Raw genomic sequence first — 11,329 nt, 5'->3', positions numbered from 1 at the left:
ATTCTACTGTTCACTTGTTTAAAGGATAGCATATGATATTTAAATACAAAAACATAAGCTTATCTGTTTTATAACTTTTTCATTTTAAGGCTAAAATTGCAATATATGTTTATTCATTAATTTTAATTTTTTCCAGGGTTAATTATGCCCTGGGTAGTATGCTAAGTGTTTTACTCTGCCCAGCTTTGGTGAAGAACTTAGAAAGCTGTTTGACAAGGCATTTAGATGCACATGGAAACCACTTAATAAGAGTTAATTGGGGGTTATTATTATCATGGTCATTATGGATAAAAAGATCAATAAGTTTCTTGTTGGAAAGGACGTGGAAACAGTATGTACAAAGGACATAATGGATCTGGGGAGCATTTATCCATTTATTTAGCACCTTAATGTGTCAGGCACTATGCCAGTTGTGGGGAAAAAATTCCATCAACATTGTTCTTATGGATCTTATCATCTAATGAGAGAGATAAATAATAGACAAGTAAACAAATAAGTATAAGCAGCAGTAGGTACTACAAAGGAAGAAAGAAAGAAGGATAAAGAGGAAGAGGATGACAGGAGAAATCTACTTGTATAGGATTTAGGGAAGGCTTTTAGGAAAAGTCAATATTTAAGCTCAGACCTGATGAACAAGAACCAGATTTACAAATATGGTGAAAGGAGAGGCCCAAGCCATGGGACAGGACCATGGAGAGTACAGTGCCTCTGAACTGTACAGCATGTATCAGGAATGTTGAGATATTAGGAAAATGTTGTTATAATGGATTGATATATTTCAGTAATTTTTCAAAAGGACAAATTATCTGAGCCAGGTAAACGGTTCCTTATCCATGTTGTTTGGTAATATTTTGTCCCATTACTTATTGTCATTGCATTGTCTGCCCATCACTACACTTGAGAAAGAGACCTAAGAATGCATCAGACGGGAGTGAAGACACAGACCTGCTAGAGCATGGACTTGGGGATGTGGGGAGGGGGAAGGGTGAGCTGTGACGGAGTGGGAGGGTGGCATGGACATGTATACACTACCAAACGTAAAATGGATGGCTGGTGGGAAGTAGCCGCATAGCACAGGGAGATCAGCTCGGTGGTTTGTGACCACCTGGAGGGGTGGGGTGGGGAGGGTTGGAGGGAGGGAGACGCAAGAGGGAGGAGATGTGGGGGCATGTGTATATGTATAACTGATTCACTTTGTTGTAGAGCAGAAACTAGCACACCATTGTGAGGCAATTATGCTCCAATAAAGATGTTAAAAAAAAAAAAAAGAAAGAATGCATCAGAGCTATTGCAAATACATTCAGAGCTCAAAACAGGTAAGGGCAGGAGATAATACATCTGGGAATCACCAGCTGAGATCATCAGATGAGACCATTCAGAAAAAGGCAATGTATGGGCTTCCCTGGTGGCGCAGTGGTTGAGAGTCTGCCTGCCGAGGCAGGGGACAAAAAAAAAAAAAAAGAAAGAAAAAGGCAATGTAAATTATATCCCCATCATAACAAAAGTCTAAATTATGTGGCTTTGCATTGTTGCCAGGCAGCAAGGAAATAAATACTACAAGATGGAAAACTGGAGACCCTTGTTATGCTTTGACTAACCATTAGGTAAAACTGGCACTAGCAACTTGAAAGGCAGACATGTAGCTATGGGGAAATTAGTTAGAAAAAAGCAGAGCTATGATGTTTTTTATAGTGAGGAACCGTGAAAAATAGTGAAACAAGAAAAACTAGTTATAACTAGGTAACTCAGCTTTGTTACAAGAGCTGGGCCTATATCCTGTAGCCCTTTGGCTTCTATACTCCAAACAGCAGATTATTATGCAGTCTTTCTCAAGTCTCCATTAGGTATTACTGGCTGGACAATGGAAGTCAGTTGAGCAGAAAAGACCACCTAAAGGGCACTGCATTCTTAATTAAACCCACTTTTCTAGAAGGCTTCAAAGTGGCTGCCACTCGATTAAGGGCTGGAGATACGGGCCAAGCACAGACACAGTAAATAAGATGCTGCTACCTTAAGAACTACTGATATAATGAGAGTAGCCCTTTGGCTGTGGATACTTTCATCTGAACTAACAAAACTGAAAGCAAAAAGACCAAAAACCATGTTTTGATGAAGTTTTATCACCAATGTTGTAAGCACCCCTCAGAAGCCAGTTGGACCCCGTTACCCAAAATTTGGTTTGGATGTTGCGACTAATAACCACACTCACATCAAGAGGGTATGAAAAGGTTTATTATTCACATAATGAATGACACTTTCTGGGAGAGTGGGGCAGTTCCCGAGTAGATCCAAAAATGACTTGACTGGCTTGGCTTTTATTATTCTTAGGGTGTGGGGCAGGGAGAGGTTTCCTGCGAGCAGGCCAGGGCTCGTGTGGTTTGAACTTCCCAGCCAGTCCAAAGCAGGGGGTACCCAGGCTCTCTAATCAGCTTGCCCAGATGTGGAACAGAAGGGGAAAGGGAATATGGGGAGAAGAAAGGAAAAGCTGTTATCAGTCAGACATCGAAAATGGAGTCAGACTCCGTACAACAGTCAATTAAACAACAATCCTCTAAACTATAAGACTCTACATTTGTTCAGTCTCTAAAGAAACCTAGGTCTGCAAATCTCCACCAGCAGGCAGGGGCCTGCAAAAGCTGTGATGCCTCCCAGAAGTTTCATACGTGGCTATGTAATCTGAAGAGCAAGAATTTCCTGGAAGTCAATTAGAGGCCACAGAAGGCAGTGGACAAGGGAGTTCCTCCCAGAGAGCAAAGTCTAACCAAGGACTGTATACCCTGCCAGGGCAAGAGATCTTTGTCATCTCTGCTCAGATTTTCATCATGGCACCGGCCATGGACAGCTGCCCGTCATTTCTGTCTTTTACTGTAGTATTCACTCTCTCTCTTTTTTTTTTTTCCCCCCGGAGTTTTAGTAGGACATATGTCCATCTAGCTGGAATAACATGTTCCAGCAGTCCTTGAAGCTAGGTATAGTTATATAGTCAGTATTCATGAATGAACTATAAGCACAGTGATGGGTGGAACTTCCTTAAAAGGAAAGAGCTAGCTCCCAAATTCCTCTCTTTTCTCAGGCTACAAATTGGCTGTGCTTCTGAGCCAGCTTTGACTATGGGAAGAATAACACATTTGGTAATGAGAGGACAACAAGGTAGACAAATTCTGGATCCCTTGATTACCTTATGAAACAGAGGCTGCCCTCCCTGTCCTGGACTTCTCAACTACCTCTGGATTGCTATATGAGAAAGAAATCAACTCCTATCTTACATGAGTCATCATATTTTGGGGTTTCTGTTCTAGCAGCTTATACCATTTCCTTGCTTATATAAAAAAGAAAATTAAAATATTAAGAAGTTAAACTTCTTTACCTTCTGTGATCTTAAAAATGTCTTCTTGTTCCTTCAAATTCTATCTTTAATGATAAGTATAATAAAGAACCTCAAATTTAACTGGCTACAAGCAAGGAAGACCTTAAAACTATATGTGACCTCAGTCATTCAGCATGCTTCTCCTTTTTTCCAAAAAAATCAGCCTACAGAATATAATCAGGTGTACTCTTTGAACCTAAATGGAAGCATTTAGTTAATATAAATGGATGAGTAAAAAACTGGTAAATAAAAACTCATCAATATATATCACCTTCCCTTTTTACCAACACAAATGTTGATGTACTATTTTTATCTACTCCCTGTAATCACTTAATCACAGATTATTGGGTTAAGATAAAAATGGAAAAAGTAGACTTCATCTCTCACAATGTGATGCAAAGGTGACTTTCTCTGATTCCCAGTTTCGTGTTACTCTGTGCTTCAGAATGGTTCACTGTGTTGCTAAGACAACAGGGATGCTGCAACAGAAAACTGGGATTGAAGTCAAGGCACTGTAGCTGCCTCAAAGGATGTCATAAATAGTGTGTTCAAGGCCTTTTTCACAGTGAAATCTGTAACACTTGAATTGGAAGAAAAATATCATCCAACACGCTAGTCTTCCACAGAAGACAATGGCTCACTCAATTACTTGCGTTCTAAAATTAAGAAAACATTGGTATGTAGACTAAAAGTCAGGAAATCATCATTCCACTAATACGTATCTTTCTTAGAATGCTGCACAAATAACTGAGGGAAGCTTGCCCTTAAATTCCAATTTGCCTTTATTCTAATAGAAGCATGTCTGAAGAATATTAGAAGAAACCAAAAAAGAGATTATGTTGTCAGTTTTTTCCTTGACCAAAAATGTACATCTCATCTAAACAAAGGTTTGGTTCCACATGGTAAATAAATCGGGTAGCTTTGATATTCACTGAGACCTGTGATTGATATTTGGAATCTGAGCTAATGAACAGATGCAAAGAAGTATGGTCTCCTCAATGAACTTTTGATAAAGGCACAGAGAGCTCATCAGCAGAGTGACGTGAGCTGGCTTGCATCTCCAGGTGTGTCCAAGCAAACGGAACAACTGCAGCAATATTTTCGTTTTAATACTGAAAACATCAAAGCAAGGACAAAGAAAACATAATAAAACGTTTAACTGATTTTGACTATTTTTTTTCTGACCTAAAAGAAAAAAGAAGTGAAAATAGCATTTAACTAAGCTGAAAAGTGTCCTTCACATCATGTACATTCTACTGCACAGAGATAAAATCCATCAAAAAAAACCTGAACAGATGAATAAAGAGGCACAGTGCTCTTAGAGCTAGGACAGGCCTTGTTCAGAATCATCTCCCTCTCCTAAGAAATAATCTGGTGAAAAACAGTGCAGAGGCAAAGGCGAGTGTGGAGAATGTTTTCCCAATCTTTGAGGCTTCCTTGCTGAAGAGCCACAGGAGTGACTGGAGTCTGAGTTAACAGTGCAGTTTTCCTTTTTCAAGCAGGAGTCAAAAGGTACTCTTTAATAGTGGAAACTGGGGATTACATTGTGAGGTCAAGACTTGTGCAGGAATTCCTGTCTCCAAGTAAAATTTTAATCTAGCAAAATCAAATGAAACCCGTAAGACCCTTTTTTAAAACCCTGGTGTTCTAAGCATAAAAAAGAAAATAGAAAAGAACACAGACCACTCTCTTTTAATATTTTTAAGTAGCATAAATCATAATGGTTTGTATTCTACACTGTACAATTATATACTGTTACTTCCCGAAGAAAATTAACTTCTACTGGATTTTCTGAAACAGATACTCCGTACAGCTTGACCCTTTAGCCATCGCCACGACACATGGAAAACAATCTATGAGGTTCCAAGTCTTCCGGTTGTGCCTGTTTCTGCTATCATTGAGGGGGAGCCTCTCAGAGACCTCTCACAGCCCCTTCCATCTCCTGCGCCAGGAAGCAGGCTCTGCAGGTAGATGTGTGCAGATGAGTGCAGCTTCTGTGCTTTGCTTCCCATAAGCCGACTCCCCTTTAAGAGAACTTGCGCTTCTTCATGGCTTCTGCCTTGACTGCCAGGCTCTTGGCACAGATGGTCAGGACCACAATGAGAACGCCCACCACAAATGTCACCAGGGGCCAGAGGAAGCAATGCAGGAGGACAATCTCATCATGCGTGCGATGCAGGAGCACATCATCTGGTCTGCAAGACAGTGGAGAACAGGAAAGAAAGAGTGGTCAACTGCCTTGACATAACTCTTCACAGTGTGGAGCTCAACTTGCTTTCTAGCCCAAAGTTCACAACCATCATTGAAAGCAAAGACTTCACGCTGACTATAAATACTGTACTTTGTGCTTCAAATCCATTATGAAAAGTTCTGAGGTCTTGAATCAAGTAATTGATGCATATTATTTATAATGTGATTTACATGTAAAATGTCAAAAGTATAGCAATCTCTTACCCTATTATTTTCCTCCATTCTAAGTTGCTTAACATATTCCACTTTCTCACGCATCTTTTAATGTCTGCTGAATTAGTCTAAAAATTGCTTACGGGTTGGCACTGTCAAACAAACCCAAACCCAAATGATGTTTTGTTTTGTTTTTTACCCCTTTCACCTATTTTGCCCACTTCCCCAACCCTCCACTTCTGGCAACCACCAATCCAATCTCTGTATCTATAAGCCCAGTTGTTTGTTGTTGTTGTTTATATGTATTTATATATTTATATGTGATTTCACATGTAAGTAAAATCATATGACACATATAAGTGAAATCATATGACATTTGTCTTTCTCTTTCTGACTTATTTCACTTAGCATAATACCCTCAAGGTCCATCCACGTTGTCACAAATGGCAAGATTTTGTTCTTTTTTTATGGTTGAATAATATTCCATTATATATATTATATATAATTTATATGTAAAATCACATTTTCTTTAGCCATTCTTCCATTGTTGGACACAGGTTGTTGTCATGTCTTGCCTATTGTAAGTAATGATGCAATAAACATGCGGGTGCATATATCTTTTCAAATTAGTGTCTTCATTTTCTTCAGATAAATACCCAGAAGTGAAATTGTTGGATCATATGGTAGTTCTAATTTTAATTTTTTGAGGAAGCTTCATACAGTTTCCATAGTGGCTGCACCAATTTACATTCCCCCGAACAGTACACAAAGGTCCCCTTTTCTCCACATCTTCACCAACACTATTTTTGTCTTTTTGATAATAGCCATTCTGACAGGTATGAGGTTATATCTCATTGCGGTTTTGATTTGCATTTCCCTGATGATTAGTGATGTTGAGCATTTTTTCATGTACCTGCCAAATGATCTTAATTTACAAAAATAGTCAGTTAAAGTCACTATTTGAATTTAGACAGAAAGACCTATGGTGTAGTCTTCAGGTCGACTCAGCTTCACCATGTGAAGGTTTTAAATAATGAACAGACTAGTGAATGGTTGGATTTAATGCATTTCTCCATGCTTCTGGGTAGGGTTAGCCATCATTTTAAACCACTGACCACTTTCTTGATATATTTTGCAAAGTCTTAGCAATATATCTCAATCTTATCAATGTGGGGCTTCTATTTGCAATTCCAACATTGGTCTCATTCATGGGAAGTGAAGATGAGATACATTCCACAAGCCATGATCTGTCATCTTTGGCCACTAGACAGAGATCCTGGGAATTTAACTTTCATACAAGAGGTTTACATTTTGCAAGATATTTCCATTTCAGCCACTGGAAAGTCTGTTCCATTATGCTAGAGTAGCAATGCTTCCACCATAAAATAAAATAATGCGGAATAGTCAGTCCAATTGCCCTCAAGAACATCAGAGGCTTTAGAGTACAAGAGCAGTGCATTTAACAGAGGAATGTATTCCTGAGGCGCTCTCACTAACCACAGCTTTTCATAATTCAAGACCTATTTTCCCAGAAGACTGACAAAGAATGTTGGATATGTCTCTTCTACCTGTAATGCAGCCATCATGTAGCATTAATAAAAACGGTTTTGCAGACTGGCTTTGAAATTACATAATCCTTGCCCTTTTTTGTGCATAATATCATATCAAATCCTGCACATAAAGTGAGATTTTTATTGACATTTGATTTCAATTAAAATTTGAACTAAGTGAATGCAGAGTCATTGTAACAATTAAGCAAAAATCATCCTGGCTTGCAGAAGTCACTCCTTTTTTATGAATTCCTATAGCAACACATTGTCTTCAAAACTTGTGCTACCATTAATTTGTGATATATATTAATGTGCGTATCCTTTGCTTCTGTAAGACCCTTGACTTTGTCATTGCCTGTTTATTCTGCACATAGATGGTGCTAAGTAATGACTTGCTACTGGTGAAGGGGAAACCATCCCAATTGCAGCCTTGTTAGCCATGCAAAATTTCAGCAAACTTCAAGCCTTGAATGTGAAAAAGCAGAGGACTGGGTCCAAAAATAGGGCACAACACAGTTCTAGTCATATTTTCCAGTCTTTGAAATCCCACTTGCAGCACTGCCATGGTTCTTTCTCCAGCCACGAGAGCTCACTGCTGTCAGACCCTCTACCTACATGTGCAAGGGAAGGTGAAAGTTTCTCTGCGTGACTTTCCTCCCTCCCTTCCTTCTTACCTTTATTCCTACCTACCTTCCTTCTTACTTTTCTTTCCCCTCTCCTCCCCTCCCCTTCTTTCTTGGATTGTTCTACTCCTGCAGAATCGATTTGTACAAAGATGAACTAGATTCTTCATCAAAGGGTGAGAGGGTACAATAATGTGAATGTACTTAATACCACGGACTATATACTTATATGCGGTTAAGATGGTTTTTAAAAAGGGGGGGGCGTTGGCAGAAGGGGACTTGAATTTTTAACACTATTTTAATGAATTTGTATGTGATTTCTATACTAACGTGTTTTACAGCTAATTTTCTAGTAAAATGCTTCAGTGAGCATCTTTTACCTTTCTTCTCTAGTCACTATTGTTGAGGCTGAATCCTTTACCACAATACAGTAGTCCCTCCCCTTATCTGTGGTTTTGCTTTCCATGGTTTCAGTTACCTCGAGTCACCTGAGGTCTGAAAATATTAAATGGAAAATTCCAGAAGTAAACAATTCATCAGTTTTAAATTGTGTGCCATTTTGAGCATCACGATGGAATCTATTGTTGTCTGCTCCGTCCCACCCAGGATGTGAATCATCCCTTTGTCCAGCTATCCTGTCTGTTAGTCACGTAGTAGCTGTCATGGTTATCAGATCCACCGTCATGATATTGCAGTGCTTGTGTTCAAGTCACCCTTATTTTACTTAATATTGACCCCAAAGCACAAGAGCAGTGATCCTGGCTATTCACATATTCTCTTACTGTGCCTAATTTATAAATTAAAGTTTGTCACAGGTATGTATGTATAGGAGAAAACACAGTATATATAGGGTTCGGTACTATTCATGGTTTGAAGCATCCATCCACTGGGGGTCTTGGAACATATCCCCCATCTGCAGAGAAGGGGGCACACTGTATTGTACAACTGAGCCAGGAAAATAGCCACAGATGAGGGTGGTTGCAACCATTATACATATTTTCTGAAACACAGTTTGAAGAATATTTACTAAAAAAGAATGTGAGTAAAAGGAGGAGAGAAAATAATAACTGGAAAATGGTGGACCCAGATATTTGTTTTATTTAGAAACTGCTTAGTATTCCACACCCAAAAAAGCCCTTGGGGCAAAATTTGATTTTAATATTTCAAATGACAAAACAACATCATTCACTTGAGTTAGCCATGTTGAATTTGTAATCGCTTCAAAAGCCTTCTTGGAGGTAGAAATATTATATAAAAATGTACATGGTTTCTTTAAAAATAACTAGTGTCTTGTTTCCATTTCATAGGGTTCTAAGATGCCCCACAGGCTCCTTCGATGGGAATGAAGGGTACAGAATATGCCACTTTGGCATAAGGATTATTTTGAACTGAAGGCAACTGAGAAGAAGCAGCTTCAAAGAGAGCTCTTCACACTTTCCCTATTTGCCTAAAAGCAGGACATAAATTTGTAAAGATAGTCCTCCTCCTTTCTCTTCCTGGAAGGACAGAAGTTAATCACGGGAGACAACTCTATATGCTAATAGCCCAGAGATGGCACCAGAGGAAAAACAAACTTTATTAACTCAGCACTTACCTTCCATTAGTTCCACATATATTTACCTTCCTACAATATGCTGCCCTAGAAACTCAAGGTCCTTTTCCTTCATCTTGTCACTTCTCTAACAATTTATTGCTTTTTTAAAAAAAAAGATGGCATAAGCCCAAGTTCTAACCACCTCTTTGAGTTGCTCATCACTGAGTGCTCTCGTGTATGCACAGTGCACATGTTAATAAACTGCTCTGTTTTTCTCTTGTTAATCAGTGTTTGTCAGTCTAATTTACAGGGCCCAGGGCAATGAACCTAAGAGGGGTACAAGGAAAAACAGTTTTTCCTCCCCTATAGGAAAAACTTATTTCTCTGCAGAATAATGCTTAAGTCCATCATTCAGTCATAGGATTTACTGAGATTATCTCTAAATTGTCCTTGTGATATAATTAAAATCTGGCTCTTCCAAACTGGGACTTCAGTGCCATAATTGAAGGGAATGCCCCACCTCCGCCTCAGCTTCCTGCAATTTTACCAGGCAGATTTCACATGGGTTAGCAAAAATTATTTCCAAAGGGGTTTAGACTTAGAATGCAGTTTTCCATAATTCCATAATGGTGGGACTAAAGAGAAACTTTTAACAAAAGAATCACTGTTTTCAGCATTTGGCAAACTAGATAAATGGCCTGATGAGATCTGAATATTATGTATTAAAATCAGGATGGTGATGAGGATGTAGGCAATAAGCAACAAACAAACAAACAAAAAAGGATGATTACTTTGTATCTGAGGACTTCAAAGAAGTAAGCAAGAGATCTGTTTGGGGTTGTATAGAAACATTTTTAAGCCCTGAGGAGGAATGCGCACAAATATCATAAAACAAGAGTAAGTGCTGTCTGTGGGTTCCCTTAAAAATACTTTCCTAAGGGTTGGACTTACCCTGAGTTGAGCTTTGAAAGTATATTGTGGACTTCCGTGGTGGCGCAGTGGTTAAGAATCTGCCTGCCAATGTTGGGGACACGTGTTCAAGCCCTGGTCCGGGAAGATCCCACATGCCGCAGAGCAACTAAGCCCGTGCACCACAACTACTGAGCCTGCGCTCTAGAGCCTGCGAGCCACAACTACTGAAGCCCGCGCACCTAGAGCCCCTGGTTCACAACAAGAGAAGCCACTGCAATGAGAAGCCCGTGCACTGCAACGAAGAGTAGCCCATGCTTGCTGCAACTAGAGAAACCCTGCACACAGCAACGAAGACCCAACGTAGCCAAAAATAAATAAATAAAATAAATAAATTTATTTTAAAAAAAGAAAGTATATTGTGATAACAGTAACCAGAGTTTTTAAGTGCTTACTACCCTCCAGGTACTCTGGTAGAACATTTAATCTCTCTTGATCCTTAAAATAACCCTGTGCTGGAAGAATGTTTGCCAGCTTTTCTCAATTTTGAATCACCTCTGCTGTTTGCTGTAATGCAACCTCCTGGGTTTCAGCCCCTCGTTCACTATATCAGAATTGGAGGTTGTGGTATCCAGAAATCTGCATTTTTGAGAAGCTCTTGGGTGACTCTAAAACATAATAAAGTTTAATAAGCACTGTGAAAAATTCAAGTAGTTAAAAAAAATGTGCACTGCATGAAAGTGCCCTGGGATAAGACAGGAGGGCAGCAGGGGTGCTAGTAATGGGAGCAGGGATAGGGGGTGTAAATACAGACCTCAATGCTAGATTTGCCCCGGGGGGGCCTTTGTCCAAATTGGTAAAAAGGCACCCCATAGGCTAGCAGCAGACCTAGCTATACCAGACGAGAAGACAAAGATTTGGTATCATCCTCAATATAAAAAAT

The 11,329-nt window shown here is 39.4% G+C and overlaps 1 protein-coding gene across 2 annotated transcripts in view; it reads right to left on the bottom strand.

The window, feature by feature from the left end:
- Positions 1 to 2,228: 2,228 nt before the first annotated feature.
- Positions 2,229 to 11,329, bottom strand: part of KCNMB4 (potassium calcium-activated channel subfamily M regulatory beta subunit 4) — a 63,579-nt gene continuing 54,478 nt past the window's right edge. Inside the window, exon 3 of one of the 2 annotated variants that reach the window (XM_007106600.3) lies at positions 2,229 to 5,562. In XM_007106600.3, the coding sequence (XP_007106662.1) occupies positions 5,394 to 5,562 (169 nt within the window). In that variant the 3' untranslated portion in view covers positions 2,229 to 5,393. The remainder of the gene's footprint in view (positions 5,563 to 11,329) is intronic. The other variant, XM_055085209.1, reaches the window with a different exon arrangement.

The sequence above is a fragment of the Physeter macrocephalus genome, chromosome 6 (assembly GCF_002837175.3).
Source record: "Physeter macrocephalus isolate SW-GA chromosome 6, ASM283717v5, whole genome shotgun sequence".
Lineage (NCBI taxonomy): Eukaryota > Metazoa > Chordata > Mammalia > Artiodactyla > Physeteridae > Physeter > Physeter macrocephalus.
Note: the sequence above shows the minus strand (reverse complement) of the source record. Positions and strands in the feature narration are given on the sequence as shown.